The following is a 16049-nucleotide window of genomic DNA, read 5'->3' as shown; positions in this document are numbered from 1 at the left end:
GCTACACATCCATGGCTGTTGGTTCCTCCCTGCAGGCAGCTGGGACTGTGACCTTTGGGATTCGCAGTGGGATGAAGCTCGGGAGGGGATATACAGACTCTGGGAATCCCCAGGAAGCTGTGTGACATGTGCACCTATAAAACCTCCTGCTGAGTCCTCCCAGGCTGCTTTAGGGTGCAAAGTTCTCCATCCAGGGCTGCTGGAGTTAGTCACAGTATATCCCACCCCCAGGCCCAACGCTTGAAGGCCGGGCATGGTTTTGCCTGCTCTGTGGGCAGTGTTTGCCTGCAGGGGAGCCCCCCTTGCCCTGGTGCCACCTGACTCATGCCTGGGCAGGGAGTGGCGGGACTGGCGTCGCCCCCACCCACGTGTGGGTATTGTGCAACCGGGTGCCTCTGCTGCAGACGGAGCCGGGAGCAGGTGTGGGAGTGGAGGGGTGGCCCCTGTGGGGTCCCAGAGCCGGTGTCAGTGCTCACTCCCCACTCCAAGGGGGTATCAGAGCCCCTTGGCTGGGTTTCCTGCAGTGCTGCCTTCTAGCAGCATCAGGAAGGGATCTTGGAAGCAGGTGGAGGAGGATCTTGGTGCCCAAACCCACCAGGTCCATTGGTAGTGGTGGTACCTGCTCCCCAGGACACTCTGCTCCAGAGGAGACACCCTGCCATACACAGTGAGGAAGGGCTGCCTTGGCATGACCGTGGATCCATCCCTGTGGCAGATGGTACCTGGCTGCATCCTGTGCACCCACAGCTCCCTCTTCTCTGGTCCCCTGGCCCTCCCTGAGCGTGGGGACAGGGAGCTGGTGCTGCTGTGAGCACAGTCACGCGTCACTGCTCGGGACTCTGTGCTTCTGTTTTCCTGTGCGAGGTGCAGCCGCCATGGCGGGGCTCTCAGTGAAGCGAGGAAGGCACAACACCATCACTGCCTTACTTCCCTCTCCTCAAGTGATCCTGGAGCTGGGTGAGACCTTGTGAAGAAGCAAACACATTGCTGCCGTGGCCTCACTGACTCTGTTCACGCAGCAGGGTCGGTCCGGCCTCTGTCGCTGCTGGAAGGTGACCTGTAACCCAGGGCAATGCCCGGCCCTGCCACCTGTGCGGGAACACTCCCCCCACTCCATCCGGGTTTGTGTGGGCGTTTGCCGCGATGTGCAGATAACGCCTGGCACCGGCAGTGCCGAAGGGGGACAGGGCAGGGTCAATACGCGGGACCCCAAGGCACAGCCGTAGCCTGCTCCTTCCTTCTTCCTCCTTGGTGACAAGCCAACCCCTGCCAGGGGTTATCAGCCATGCAGCCAAGTGTGCAGGGACCTGACAGCAACCAGGATGGGGGTGCAGAGCCCAGGACTGACCCACCCCTCCCAGAGATGTTTGGGACCCCTGTCCCCACCTGCTGTCCCAGTGTCTTTAGTGACTTTGAACCCCCCGGGGTGGCTCCCCAGGGGTTGGGGACCCCAGCCGCGGGCTGTCAACAGTGGGGTCGGCCTGGAAAGGACCTCAAAGCTTCCCATGGCAAAGTGGGTGTGGCCCCCAGCATCAGTGGGTGCCCAGAATTGGGACGCTGCCACCTCAGCGCAGGCTGCGAGGACACAGAGACGTCAGTGCCCCAGGCAGGGCACGTGGTGTCCCTGTCCCCCCCACCTGGAGGAGCGCTCACCGCGGAGTCACCCTCGCACGCTCCCTTGAGAGAGGGAGAGCCGCAGCCGCGTCGCCTTCCTCCCTGACCCCGCAGAGGCACCATGGGGCTCTGGAGCTGGCTGCTGTGGGGGTTCTGGGTGCTGCCAGGTGAGTGCCAGGGCCCCTCGCACTGCTGCCGGGCTGACCGGGTGGCTGATGCTGCGTGGGTGAGGGGCTGCGGGCGACCCTCGGGGGCTACAACGCTGCCCCCGAGCCCCAGTGCCCGGCCGGGGCTTGTCCTGTCGCTGTGCGCGGGTGCCAGAGTTTTGTCACGGTCCCCAGCTGCAGCAGGGGAAGGTGGCGGGAATTGCGGAACAAATTGAGAGATTCACCCTGGGGGAAGGTCCCTGTCCTGTGCTTGGTGTTGGTCCTCCCGCAGAAGGGAGGAGGGCTGGGGGTGATGGCGACTCCGGGCTGGCTTTTTCCTCACTCTGCCCTCACCTGCCTTCTGCGCAAGCCGGGGAGATGAAGGGGCAACTCCTTGTGCCCACGCCGGACCCATCCGAGTCGGGCAGCATCTCCCATGTGGCCGACAGCGCCAGCGCCGAGCTGCCTTCCGAGCTGGCCGTGTGCGCGGAGCTCCCCGGAGCCGCCGGGGCAGCGCTCCCCTCTGCCGCCGGCCCCGCGGGCAGCCCCGGCTCAGGTAAGGCCGGCAGGGCAGGATCCCGCCTGCTGGGGCCGCGGCGGGGCTCATCCAGCTGCAGCTGCCTCGTCTCGCTCCACAGGCGTCCCGGTGCCACAGGAAACAGAGCTGGTCCCGGCTGGAAGCAGCGGTGAGCAGGTGGGGTCTCCCAGCCCGGCAGCTCTCCCTGGGGGTCCAGCAGTGCGAGGCAGCCCCCAGGCAGGGTCAGGGGCTGGGCTCTCCTCTGCAGGTGCTGCCGGCCACCCAACCAGCGTCCCTCCAGCTCCCACCACCGCTTGGCACATGCAGCCTCTGTCCTTCAAGCCAAAGGGGCACACAGTGGGTCTTGCCCTGGGTGCTGCCGCCGTGGAGCAGATGCCAGTGACAGCATGGAGCACAGAGCCATTGCTCCCCCAGGATGAGCACAGCACAGCGACATCATCCCTCAGCACAAGCAGGAGCTCTGCTGAGCCACGTAGTACTGCCATGCTCCTGTCCCAGGAGGTCATTCTGGGGCTGGATGAGGCCACCTCACCTTTGGCCACAGCTGCCAGCATCTCTGAGGAGAGGGGCAGCCCCATGAAGATGGCAGCAGCCTCAGCCAGTCCCCCCAACACAGCTGCAGAGGGAGCCTTTTCTTCCACCACCACTGGCACCAGCAAGGCTGCAGAGCCAGGGACAAGCACCTTACCCAATGCTGACCACAGTGCCTCACAGGACCCTCCTGGGCCTCCCACTCAGCTGCCTCCAGCCCTTTTGCCCCACCTTCCTGAGGATGCTGTGCTGGGCACAGGACAGACGCTCCCCTCCAGCCACAGCGCAGCCCCGGGTGCTGCTGGACACGGGCTGCCTGCAGACAGCACTGCCAACCAGCCCCAGGCCACCACACAAGCTGCGGGCACACTGGCTACAGTGATGGATGTCGTAGCTGGAGAGCACATCCCACCTCTGGGAAGCACCAGTGCTGAGCTGGTGTCCATCAGGAATGAGGCCAGTACCAAAGCCACAGCAGGCACTGCCACCCCAGAGACCAAGGACATACCAGGGGGACTCAGCATGAGTGTGTCCCCCCATGCAGCTCTCAAAGACCCTGACGGTCTCTCTCCAAGGCCCTTTCCACGCTCCATGGGCTCTCTGCTCCCTCAGTCCCTCTCAACAGGCCTTGGGACCACCACAGCAGAGGCAGCAGCAGGCAGATCTCCTTCAGCCCCTCCCAGCATGGCCATGCCTGTGTCCCTCATGGGCACCACTGGAGCAAAGCCAGACAGTGACCCTCGAGCTGCTGCTGCACCACCACCTTCCATCGCTGCATTTGGCACTGGGACTGTGCCAGCTACCCACCCATCCTCCTTTGCTAGCAACACTCCAATTAGTGAAGCAGGGATGGGATCAGCATCACTGGCCAGTGGCAGTGCCACCATAATGCCAGGGGACACCGAAGCCACCCTGCCTGTGCCTGATGCACACTCCAGCCACAGCCAGCCAGCTCCCACAGCAGGCTCAACAACCCCAGGAACTGGTGTGACACCCAGATCTGCACTGACCCCAGTGCTCTGGGCTGGGCCCCAAATTGTGGAAGCTCCAGGGACAGAGATGCCACCACCCAACACTGCACCAGGCACTGGCAGAGCTGTATCAGGTACCCCTGGGGGACCCAGGGCAGTCACTGTCCCCATGGCATCACAAGCAGATGTTCCCTCTCTCCTGGAAGGCAGAGCCAATGCAGGGATGCCTCTGGAGGTGTCCCCATCCAGCATCCCCCAAGAGACGGCACCAGTCACGTCCCCACTGCCCCTGACTGCCCCACTGCAAGCAATGGGGGCTTCAGGTGACCCCCAGCCCAATGGCAGCACCACAGGGCAAGCAATGGGGTTCCTGGAAGTGAGCACGGCGGAGAACCCAGGTGCCAGTGCAGCAGGGCCAGCTCCCAGCCACATGATTGTCACTGCCAGGCCATCACTGGAGCTGCCTGCCACCGAGAACAAGCCCACTGCTGGGATCACCTCGCTGGCTGCTGGCCACACAAATGTGTGGGAGGCTACAGCTGCATCCCGGACAGGTGCCACTGCCCATGTGGACATCACTGCCCATGTGGACACCACTGCCCATGTGGACACCACCAGCTCTGAGAGCAGCACTGAGGGTGCAGCCAACACCAGCAGGACCCATGTCCCTGACTCCAGCACCAGTGGCACAAGCCTGGCCACCACACCAGCCACTACACCATCCACCAGCACATTCCCCAGCAATGCCAACCTGCCAACCACCTCCACAGGCTGGGAGACCTTTGTGACCAGTGTCACCACAGCCATGCCACCTGCCACAGCATGGGCCACCAGCAGTGCCCCATCCCTTGGTGTAACACACAGCGAGGCAGGAGGAGGCGGGCAGCCTGTCCCACCCCCAGCAGCACGGACCCCCGTGGTGGAGACAACTCTGGGACCCTGGGGCGTCCTTGGTCCCAGCACTGCTGTTGCAGTGCCCAGTTCTCCCCTCCCCAGCCTGCACAGCCCAACAGAGGAGGCAGCAACAGCCCCCTTGTCCCTGCTTGGTGCAACTGGGGTGGCAGCAGCTGGAGAGACTCACACCGAGTCAGCAACAGGCACCACTTCTCCTGCACCCATCGGCTACCACGACATGGGACAAGCAGTGAGCATGTCACCTCCTGCCCTCCAGACATCTCCAGGGGCACCTGCCTGGAAGGAGAAAACAGCCACCAGCACAGGCAGCACCACTGCCACTGCTGCAGGGAACACCATGGCCAGCACCACAGGCAGCACCACTGCCACCACTGCCACCACTGCCACCACTGCAGGCAGCACGACTCCCACCACTGCCACAACTACAGGGAGCACCACTGCCACCACTGCAGGGAACAGTACTGCCACCACTGCCACCATTGCAGAGAAGAGCACTGCCACCACTGCCACCACTACAGACAGCTTCACTACCACTTCTGCCACCACTGCAGGGAACAGCACTGCCACCACTGCAGGGAACATCGCTGCCACCACTGCCACTTCTGCCACCACTGCAGGGAACATCATTGCCACCACTGCAGGAGGCACCATGGCTATGGCATCCACAGCCCCAGTGAGCCCAGCCAAGGAGGAGGGAAGTCTCCCAGGCACCACGGCACCAGTGACACCACCAGCCACCACCAGCCGTGCCACCACCCTGTCTCACGCCTTTGGGACACAGAGAGGACCGTCCACTGAACTGAGCACATCTGCCCACACCACCACTGGGCACAGAACTCCTGCACCTGAGCCCCAACCCACCCATGAGCTTATCAGTAAGTAGATTTTCTTTTTCCCAAGGACAAGAGTAGGAAAGGGGTTTCCAGCCAGTCAAGCATGGTGGTGGATGAGGGTATGGCCTGGTCTGGGGTATCTCATCTGCATTGCACATTGGGCTGCCAGATTAATGGGAAAAGGCAAAACAGGACATTTGAGAGCATCCCAAAAGTGGGTTCAGAATTGGATTACAATCCATCAGAGGACAGGCACAGCATCCTGGCAGCAAGCAGCTGGGTTTGTCCTGGCTGCAGGATGAATAAAGCAGACATTAATGATTTCACACTTTTTTCATTATCTTCTGCCCATGGCAGAGCCAGCGACTTCACTCTACCCCTTTGGCGTGGAAGGAGGGGATCAAGAATACGTCCGGAGGATGGTGGATTTTAACTCACCCCTGTTCAAGCCAGAAATTGGATTTCCCTTTGGGAAGTCACTGCGAGATGCTCTCTATGTGAGTGCCCCCTTTGGTGAGCACATAATGGATGTGCTGCCTTTTTGGTAAAAAAATCCCAAGCATTGAAATGGAGCTGAAATCAAATTTCATCTATCTTCTTTTTTTAACATTTAAAATGGTTGGTTTCTGTTCATCCATGGAGGCTAGAAGCTATCCCAGTCAGCAAATAACAAGTTCTTTTGTTAGTTTACAGATAATGGACAGATCATTTTTCCACCCACGGACAACTATGTCCCATCCAACCCCAACCCCCCTCCCCGGGGCTTCACTGGCCGGGAGAGCTTGCCAATGGTGGCTGCCTTTTGGGATGATGCAGACTTTTCCAAGGGTGTTGGCACCACTTGGTACCAGGTGAGGGCCACCAGAGGTGTTCTGGGAGAATCCAGTTCCCAGCTCACTCATTTAATTCCCTCTCTTGCCATCTGGCAGGAGTACTCTACACTCAGCTCTACCCAAGACCCCGTTGTCCAAGATGTGGAAGCAAAGATTGAGAAATACCTAAAAATCCCCTATGCAGCAAAATGGACCTTGAAGGTGACGTGGGAGAAAGCTCCAGCATACCCATCCCGGGGGGGTGACACTCAGGTGAGCAGTGCGGGACCCAGGTGACAGAGAGGACTGCTGGTGGCTGTTCCAAGCCTCAGTCCGCTCTGCAGGGAGAGCAGGGGAGGCTCTGGGAGTGCTAAGGGGGTGCCTTGGGTTTCTCCAGACCAGCACCTACCAGGCAGTGCTCAGCACCGACGGGAGCCGCTCCTTCGCCCTGCTGCTCTACCAGGACGGGGGGATGCGCTGGGACTACACCAGGCTGGCTGCAGCCAACGTGCTGATCGGCTTCTCCAGGTGCTGCACGCTGTCACTGGGGTTTGGGACAGCTGAGATTTGTTCCAGCACCGTGTTGAGACTGGTGGAAGCATTACCCCCAGGAGAGCTCCCACTCCTGGGGCACTCCTGCCCCGTTTAAACCCTTTCTCTTGCACACAGCAGCAGTTCCCACCCCAGCTGCTCTGCGGGGGGAGGAGGAGGGTTGTGCTGGGAGGATGACCTCAAACCTCCTCTCTCCACACAGCGGCAATGGCTATGCCCAAAACAACGAGCTGACTCAGAAGCCTCCAGCTGTCAAGTACCGACCAGACCAGCACAGCAGCCCCGGCTCCGGTACGGCACCGGGGGGTCCTTGGGGTGGGTGGGGATGGATGGAGCTGTGTGCTCTGTGCCAGGAGCATGTCCCCAGCACCCAGCCCTGGGAGGTGTGGGCCAGCAAAGCCACTGGGCAAGAGCTGGGCGGGTGTCCTATGTCCTCCTGTGGCTTGCCACAGCCCTGCTGGCTCTAGAGGGAGCCTGGAGACCTCGTGTGAGGTCAGTGGCCAGGGACAGCGGTCCCACGGGATCCCTCAGCACAAGGCGAGACCCTGGCTGAGCAGTGCTGTTCTCTGGTTGCACCCCCAGATGTGCGTGGGCTGTGGATTTACAGACTGGACAGTCGCTCCCGGGTGAATTACAGGCTGCAGTGCCTGGCGTGGCTGGACACAGAGCCAGCGCCGGCCACCTGGAACAGGCAGCTGCCACCATGCCCCTGCTCCCGGCCCCAGGCAGAGCTGGATCCCCGCTACCACTGGAGCAGAGGTGCCAAGGACAGCCCCCAGGAGCAGCAGCAGGGCGGGGGGATGGTCCCCTCCTGCTCTGGGGGCAGCTGTGATCCCCCCACTATTCCAGGCCCAGCAGACGCCTCGGTGAGGATGCTGCGCACTGCGTCCCCCAGCCCAGCTGGAGCTGGGGTACGATGTCTGTACCAAGGTGAGAGCTTGCTGGAAGGCTGGCAGGAGAGAGTGTGGAGCCTCCCCTTCCACGCTGCCACTGGTGAGTGGGAACTGGCATTTCCTCACCCTAAAATACCCCCAAGCATCAAGCACAGGCAGAGCAAGGGCCCTGACACAGCCCACCACATTCCTCCACAGACACGGAGCTGGAAGCGTTCGACTGGTGCTGCCGGCGGGTGGGGAAGCCCCAGTTCTGTGCCAGGTTTGCTGAGAAGAGACCGAGGGTTGACTGTGAAGGATATGTGCCACCCACCCCCGGTGAGTCCCAGGCTCTGCCTCTGCTGTGCCAGGGCACTGAGCTGTGCATGGACCCCATGCTTCAGCCACACTTTGCAACATGCCAGTGGGGACTGCTGAGCAGCTCTGGGGCTGCTCTGCTCCCTGAAATGACACCAGCATTTGTTCTTTTTCCTCTGCCCAAAATGTCTCCATCTTCTCTGGACCCCAGCTGGTGCCTTCGGGGACCCTCACATCACCACCCTGGATGGACTCACCTACACCTTCAATGGGCTTGGGGACTTTGTCCTGCTGCTGGCCAGTGATGCCCAGACCAGCTTCGTTCTGCAAGGGCGCACAGCACAGACTGGCATGGCCCAGGCCACCAACTTTGTGGCCTTTGCTGCCCAGTACATCTCCAACACCACCACAACAGTGAGTAGGAGTGCCCTGGGTATGAATTTGAGCCTCTAATGGGAAAGGCTTCTCTGGCAGGCTGGGCATTACCCCTGCATCACCTACAAGTGGATAGGACCTGAGAGGCCTCTCCTCTTCTTTTCCTGCCACCTCCCACCACTCCAACCAGTACTATTAGTGGGGAAATGGACTAATATTCACCAGGCACAGGTCTAACACCTCCTGCAAACAGGCCAGCAAGGGCTGGAGACTGGAGGAAGATGGTGTGCTTCACCTTTTCCATTGCACACTCTTTGTCCTGACACTTTAGCACAAGTGACTGCTCTTCCTGACTGTGCAGAAATGCTCCCCACAGCCATTTGGCTTCATTAAGCAGAATGAAGCTGGTGTCACCAGGAGCAGGCATTGAATGGCATGAGGAGGGGGCTCAGAGCTGGGAGCCCCCCAGAACAGCTCTCCATGCTGTCAAGGCCAGCTGAGCAGTGGTGGTGGCCTGGGCATGTCCCTTGCCAGCAGTGACAGGCAGCTCTCTGTCCTCTTCTGTGCAAACATCAAAGCTGCTGTACTGTGTGTCTGCTGCACCAACACAGGCCCCAGGGCTGAGCCTCTCTTCCTGGGCTGGAGGACAGAGTTAATAATTGTTCCCAGCATGGAGGGACAGCAGGAAGGGACAAGCAGAGGGTCTGACTGGCACATCCACCACAAATTTCAGGTTGAGTGGACCCTGGGGAGCCAGGATGAGATCCAAGTCCTCCTGAACAATGAAACCATCCAGTTTTCCTATTCCCAAGGTGAGCAGGGTCTGCTGTTAAATGCTAAATGTATGTGGGAAGGACCAGAAATGTCCCCATCTCATGGGACCAGCCCTGCCCAGTGCTAGGGCACCATCCTGAGATCCATTAAATGTCTCTCACCTGCGCCTGTCTCTGCTCTGGGTGGGGTGCATGGGGAGCACTCCCCTCCAGGAACCCATGGTTGTCATTTCAGGTCCCAGCCTTGCCTGGACTCTCCCTCTGTGCTCTCTTTCTCTTGCAGAGCTGGGTGACGAGGTCTACTACAGCCCTGGTGTCCTGCTAGTCAACGCCTCCTCTGTCACAGCCATCTTCGATGGGACCATTGCTGTGTCTGTCTCAGCCAGCTCCGGGATCCTCAGCGTGGTCTGCAGCCTGCCCCACTGGTACTGCAACAGCACCAGGGGCCTCCTGGGTGAGGGCTCTGCCACAGCTGGGCTGCAAATGCTCTTCCCACTCTAAAGTAGACGGGAAAATTGGGGAATTGTGAGGGCAGGGACACCTGGGTATGAACTAAACACTGGCCACACCAGAGAGGAGGTCAGCCCTGGCATGGGGGATTCCAGCACTCTGGTGATGCTCCACCAGGTGTGTGGGACCATGACCCCGCAGATGATTTCCAGATGCCAAATGGTACCAGCATCCCTGTGAACAGCAGTGAAGAGGAGATCTACAGCTATGGGATGACCTGTAAGTTCAAGCTTAGGATCCCTCTTGATGATCCTCTCCTTCCTGCACCTCCTGGCCATGTTTTGGCTTGAGATTTTTAAACATTTGCCTGAGCAAAAGCAATGTCAAGGGAAGGTGTTTGGTGTCCTCACTGCTCTGTGAAAAGGAACCCTAAAATACAACAAACCTTAAAATGGCCTGTACCCATGGTGTGGTTTCTTGCAGGGGCTGTTGGGGAGCACAGCCTGTTCACTCAGCCTCTGGACTCACCAGCACTGAACTTCACACCCTTCTTCTTGTCTCGGCTGCGGCAGGAGAATGAAAGCCAGTACCAGCTGGTGTCCTCTCAGTGTCATGGCAGCAAGGAGTGCATCTATGATTCACTGAGCACAGGGAACTTGGCCCTGGGCCTGGCCACCCAGAGCTTTGCAGCTGACTTCCAGCAGAGGAAGACAGCACTCAGTAAGTGGAGCACATCCTCACCTCTGAGAGGGCATGGCTGGGATGTGACTGTGCCCTGCTCCTTTCCTGGGCTCTCTTGCTTCATATGAGACAGAAGACACCAAGGTCTTGGCTTTGCACCATCCAGCTGGCTTGTCTCCAGTCCTGGGAGATGCCACCAGCAGGACAGTTGCCATCAAGGTTTTGGAATTGCATTTCCTGGGACTGCATTTCTGGCTTCTCTCCAAACCTGGGAGATGCCACCATGCTGTGCAACATAAGGGCCTTGTTGGTGGGCAGCCATGACAGCACCTGCTTGGGGTCCCGTCCTCACAGGAGGGAGTTGGAGCCGAGGGGTGACAAGGCCACATGTGTGCTGGGCTGCTCTCTCCTCAGATGCCTTCCCTCCCGTCATCACCGGTGACGCATCAATCACAGCCTTCAGGACAGAGAGGGTCACAAGGCAGTACCGTGCCTTGGGGGCGGGGGCACGCTTCATTCCCCATCTCTCACCAGAGCTCAACATATCAGGTAGGGAAGGAGAGATGGAGCAGCTGGGATGGGAAGGAATGGGATGGAATTCCTCTGCCACCTCTAACTCCTACCTCTCCTCCCGGCAGAGAATGGGACCCTGATATGGCAGCCCCGCGGGACAGCCCCATTCACCATCAACCTGGAGGCTGTTGGCTCCAACAACATCTCTGCACTCCTCCAGCTCCGCTTCACCCTTTGCAGATGCAGCAGGAGCCAGGACTGTGACTACAGCAACACTGTCACTCTCGGGAAGTCTTCCCTGCAGGTAGCGTACCAGAAAGCTCCTCTGGCAACACACTGTGCCTGTCCCCATGCCAGCTGTGCTGGCTGTCTTCTCTGTCCACCCATCCTCCTCACGCTCCCTAAGCCAGTGTCACTGTCCCCTGCCCAGCTGGCAGCCTGCAGATGCGAGAGCGGCTACTCAGGTGCCTTCTGCCAGGACCCTCCGGACCCCTGCTCCCAGGGATGCTTCCCTGGTGTGGGATGTCACCCTTTCAGCGGCTGTGGCCCCTGCCCGGCTGGCCTGACGGGGGATGGAGAGCACTGCTCAGGTGACAAGGGCTGACACCATGGCCACTGGGACCCCGCCACGGTGCTTGTCCCGGTGCCATGGTGCCTTGCCCTGGCAGATATCGATGAGTGCACGCAGGGGACAGAGTGCCCAGGGAACAGCACCTGCACCAACACCGTGGGCAGCTACGTCTGCTCCTGCCCGGCCAGTGAGCAGGGTGAGTATGGGGCCCTGACAGGCATGGTCCTCACCCCCATCACCCCGGGCTCTGTGGATGAGAATTCCTGAGGGAGCCAGGCTGGCCAGAGAGGAGAGAAGGGAGCTGCTTGAGCTCTGTGCCCAAGCCCTTGCTGTCATTAGCAGAAGGGACCAGAGTCCAGCCACCACTCGTGTTCCCAGGCTGTCGATCTCACTAATCCTCTGGGAAGAGAAATTTTTTCCCATGCAATTTTTCTCCTTGAGAAAAAAATTCTCATCCCAGCAAAGTTCAAATGCACATGCAGAGGTTGGGGGCTAAATCAAGCCCTATTCAGATTGCTTTGGTGGGGTTGAGTAGATGGCTTTTGCTCTTTTTCTAATGCTGGGATTTAAGAAGGGCAAATGGCTCCAGCTGGAAGGAGGGGGAGTGGGACTATTCCTTGAATTCATACTAAAAGTCCTAACACATTAAAGAAAAACAAAACAAAACTTGGAAGAAAGGCCTTATGGAGCAGCTGAGGATGGCTCGGAGAGCTGGGGCTCTGCCCTGAAGTCAGGTTCATACCTCTACCATGGCCTCCATCCCACAGGTGAGATGCCAGGCTGTGGCTCAGCCTGTGGCTACCACTCCTGCCCTGAGGGCTACTGCAGCAACGGGGGACACTGCCACCTTCACCCCATCACTTGTGCCCCCACCTGCGCCTGCCCCCCGGCTTTCACCGACCAGCGCTGCCTGGTGGCAGGGGGGGATTTTCAGCCACTGCCCAGCTCAGGTGGGTACCCGTGCCCCATGAGGGGTGAAACCTGACCCCACTCACCCTGGTCCTGCAATGCCAGAGCCACCACTGTGGCTTTCCCCAAGCAGGTCTCCCTCGGAGAAGCATCCAGATGAGGATCAAGACACTGCAAAACGCCACTGCTGAGGAAGTCAACAGCACTGTATGTCACTGGAGGGTGGGCTCAGAGCAGGGGGCACACTGGCATACTGGGCAGCTTGGCAGCTGGCGTGGGCATGCCTCTGTATGCCCTCCCATGGGATCTCTGGGGCTCCAGCAGATCCACAAGCCCGGAGGGAGGAAGCACCAATTGCATGGTGATGGCTGCAGCCATGGCCCTGTGCCAAGTGAATGAACCAAAGGCCAGAGCAACCCTTGGGGCTTGGTCACAATGCCTGCATCACTCTTCAAACTTTCCCCATGCTGGTGTCATTCTGCTTCCCCTAATGCCTTCCTGCTCCCGCCACTGCAGGTCTCAGCCATCCTGGATTCCCTGGAGGTAAAAGCTTTCCAGAGCAACACCAACATCACCCAGATGTGAGTCAGATGTGAAGCAGCCTGTGACCACCCCAAGGATCGGGCGGGGCAGGGCTGAGCATGGGGCCAGAGAGTTTGGTGCACAAAGGGCGTTTTCCCCCAGCTCCGAGTCTGTTTTTCCAGCCTGGTGCTGGTAAACCCTTGGAGACACGAGTCTGTTGGCACCTTCCCCTGCTGCCTCATCCCTTCCTTACCATCACCCAAATGGGAATGCTGAGGCACGGTGAGGCTCAGCCACTCTGAGAGGCAGCAGCAGCTCCACCAGCAGCCCTCTCTTTTCCCTGCAGGACAGACAGCGATGGCTTCACCTTCATGGTGGTGTCCGAGTTTGCCTATGACAGCCGCGGCGCCGTCATCCGCTTCCTGAACGAGGAGCTGCCCGCGGCCATCACCGGCGCCTTCAACGGGCGCCGGGGGCAGCGGCAGGCGGGCACGGGGCTGCGCTTCCAGCGCCTGCACCAGGACAACATCACCGACCTGGTGAAGCGTGAGTTGCTCCTGGCACTGAGCTGGGAGTGCCCCCCTGTCCCCATTGTCCCCATAACCCTGTGTGCCCCAGGGATTGGTTCACACCCATGGTGGGGAGGGTGGGCAGCCTCCCAACCCCAGCCATAGGTCCAGCTTGGAGAAGCATCAAGGGGGTTGCTGCAAGGCCGAACCCATGTGCTTTCCTTCCCCAGTGACAGTGGATGAGCTGAGGGCCTATTTCCCCTGCTCACTGTATGGCTACAAAGGCTACCAGCTTCACTACACGGGGACCATCGGCTTCATCTGCATCTCCCCCTGCAAGATGGGCTACTGCCAGCATGGTGGCCAGTGCCAGCACCTGCCCGAGGGGCCCACGTGCAGGTAGCAGCAGCCCTGGGGTGGACAAGGCCACCCTGCTCAGCTGCTTCTCCCACAGCATCACAGCTCCTCCCTCCCCATCCGCAGCTGCCTGCCCTTCTCCATCTACTCTCCAGCTGGCCTCCAGTGTGAGTGGCTGGCCATCAGCCTGGCCGCCTTCCTCGGCATCCTGCTGGGAGCCCTGGCTCTGCTCTGCCTCCTGTTTGCCCTCGGCTGCCTGGCTCTGCGCCTCTGCCACCAGCGCCGCCGCCGGCACCAGGGGTGAGCATGGGCTGGACCTGTACGGGGCTGGGTGTGGGCATGTGGCAGGCTGGGTGTTGAGAGAAAACTGACCAAAAATCCACATTTGAAAGATCCACCACTGAAAGTGTCTGGTTTGGGCAGGGGGATCCTTCCAAAAATCCACATTTGAAAGATCCACCACTGGTAGAACGTGTCTGGTTTGGGCAGGGGGACCCTGCCCTGGGAGAGGGGTTGGGTGACCTTGTAATAACTTCCAGCATCTTTTCCAGACATCTGTTGCTCAGGGGTGCAATACCATCAGTGGGTTGAATGTTAGATTTCCTTTTCCCCCACATTAGGGAGTGTTTGCATTTCTTCCTCATCCCACCCAATACTTGGTTACAGATGGGCTTTCTATTTAATTTTAATTTGCATGCCACCCAAATGATTTCCACTTCAATTCACATGGGTCTGGAAAGAGCTGGCCTGGAGCAAGGAAAAGTGGTTTAAAAATTGGACCTTGCTCTTCTGCAGAGCAGGGAGTTAACAGAACAATGGCAAAGTGCACGGCTGGGATGCTGGTTCTCCTTCCCTCCTCCCTAGCTCTTAGTCCTGTGGAGGCTTCCACACCCAGGGGATCTCCCAAGCCCCTGGCTCTAGCTGGAGCTGTGTCCTGCCCCTGCACCCAGACCCCTGCCAGCCCTGGAGCCAGGGATCTCTGGGAAGATCCTCAGTTCATTTGCATTTGTGGCAAGGCAAGAAATTGTGTGTGCACAATGGGGTTTTCCTCCTCTTGCAGCCCCCTCTCCCCCCTGCAGTCAGTCACTGCTCCCCTTTGCCACCTGACCCAGACACCAGCATCAGGCAGGGGTTCTTCCAGCCCTGCTGACATGTTCTCCCTGTTCTGTTGCCCCTCTCAGGGCCAAGGAGACCTTGTGGAGGACACGGCCCTTCTCCTGTGAGTACATGCCTGCAAAATTCCCCCACCAAGGCTCTGCTTCACCCCAGTCCTCAAGTTCCATTCATCTTCCCTGCTCCAGCTTTAATGATGGCAGGAGAACAAGCAGAGCCCATGGGCTCCCACTCCCTGGAAAGGCATTGGAAACTGCAGCTCCAGGCCATTGACCCCTCACTCCAGGTCTGTCCTCAGGTTACTGCTTCCATAGGGTTGGGAAGTTCGGGCTGGGCTCTGAATCCTGGGCCTGTGCCTCAAAGGAGCTCAGGAGCTGTGCCTCATCCTGAAGCATCACCAATCCTTTGGCTGGCGCTGGGATCCGTGCCACTGTGACAAAGCACAGAGCCGATGCCACACTGACAGCGTGGCCTGTTCCTCCTTACAGATAAGAATCCAGAGACCCCACGTTGTGCCTCCAAGCCAGTCCCCCCAGCAGCCCTAACCTGCCACCAGTCCTTTTCTGGCACCTCCAGGCTCACAGAGGAGCCAGACACTGCTGCCTGCTCTTGGGGTGTCCAGCAGCAGCAACACATGGAAGCAGGGACAGGCAGCTGCCTTCTGGGTTCTGGGAGGATTCACTCTGGAGGAGGTGCTTTTTTGAATGTGTGTTTATGTTGGGTGACCAAAGCAGGAGGATTTCACCTTCCCTGAGGACCTGGAGAGAAGCCTGGGATCATCCTTGAATGTGTCTGCACCAGGGGTATGTGCTAGTGCAATAACCAGACCCTGCAGATCCCCTGAGAGCAGGGGCAGGTGGGACAAGGCAGTGATTGTAATCCCTTAGGAACCAAATAGAATAAACCAAAAATGTTGGCTTGCTGTTAACTTGTTTGCACCTCAAGGGTCTCTGCGCCAGCCCTGCTCCACTGTCATTGAGCCCTCAAGTCCCTGCTTTCTGCTGGTCCCATCCACAGAGCCAAAGTGAAAACGGATGTAAATTTTTTGGTGGCTTCATCCCCTCGTTTTCCCTACACACCTGCAAGTCTCCTCACACTGCCTTCGTGGGCACTGCTTACAGTGGCTCAGACCATGCAGCTCAGGCTTTGGCTCCACAAACATCCCACAGCTCTT

At 59.3% G+C, this 16049-nt stretch overlaps 1 protein-coding gene across 5 annotated transcripts; it reads left to right on the top strand.

The window, feature by feature from the left end:
* Positions 1-81: 81 nt before the first annotated feature.
* On the top strand, positions 82-15791 carry MUC4 (mucin 4, cell surface associated). 5 transcript variants are annotated; one of them, XM_039713853.1, is made up of 29 exons: positions 82-1781; positions 2131-2316; positions 2399-3934; positions 5267-5590; positions 5906-6045; positions 6235-6399; positions 6478-6633; positions 6758-6888; positions 7115-7203; positions 7495-7671; positions 7762-7905; positions 8004-8123; positions 8314-8516; positions 9211-9289; positions 9534-9704; positions 9878-9979; positions 10184-10420; positions 10796-10930; positions 11020-11198; positions 11325-11484; positions 11563-11661; positions 12233-12415; positions 12508-12581; positions 12891-12955; positions 13243-13442; positions 13636-13804; positions 13889-14062; positions 14944-14981; positions 15064-15791. In XM_039713853.1, exons 1-29 carry the CDS (start codon positions 1736-1738, stop codon positions 15309-15311), a joined length of 5730 nt encoding a protein of 1909 aa, XP_039569787.1. In that variant the 5' UTR covers positions 82-1735; the 3' UTR covers positions 15312-15791. The 5 variants fall into 5 exon arrangements, with proteins under 5 accessions (XP_039569787.1, XP_039569788.1, XP_039569786.1 ...); XM_039713854.1 differs by having other exon boundaries at positions 7495-7905; positions 15064-15161; positions 15364-15791; XM_039713852.1 differs by having other exon boundaries at positions 7495-7905; positions 9597-9704.
* The last annotated feature ends 258 nt before the right edge of the window (positions 15792-16049 follow it).

This window comes from Passer montanus, unplaced genomic scaffold (assembly GCF_014805655.1).
Source record: "Passer montanus isolate IOZ18808 unplaced genomic scaffold, ASM1480565v1 scaffold29, whole genome shotgun sequence".
NCBI lineage: Eukaryota > Metazoa > Chordata > Aves > Passeriformes > Passeridae > Passer > Passer montanus.
This window is presented reverse-complemented; position numbering and strand designations above follow the sequence as displayed.

What these genes read in the sequence shown, in the direction of transcription:
- MUC4 (XM_039713851.1), top strand. Translation starts at nt 1,736, where the DNA reads ATGGGGCTCTGGAGCTGGCTGCTGTGGGGGTTCTGGGTGCTGCCAG. An exon ending in GGGGTTCTGGGTGCTGCCAG is followed by an intron (nt 1,782 to 2,130) that starts GTGAGTGCCAGG and finishes CTTCTGCGCAAG; the next exon opens with CCGGGGAGATGAAGGGGCAA. An exon ending in GCACAGCAGCCCCGGCTCCG is followed by an intron (nt 7,204 to 7,494) that starts GTACGGCACCGG and finishes TTGCACCCCCAG; the next exon opens with ATGTGCGTGGGCTGTGGATT.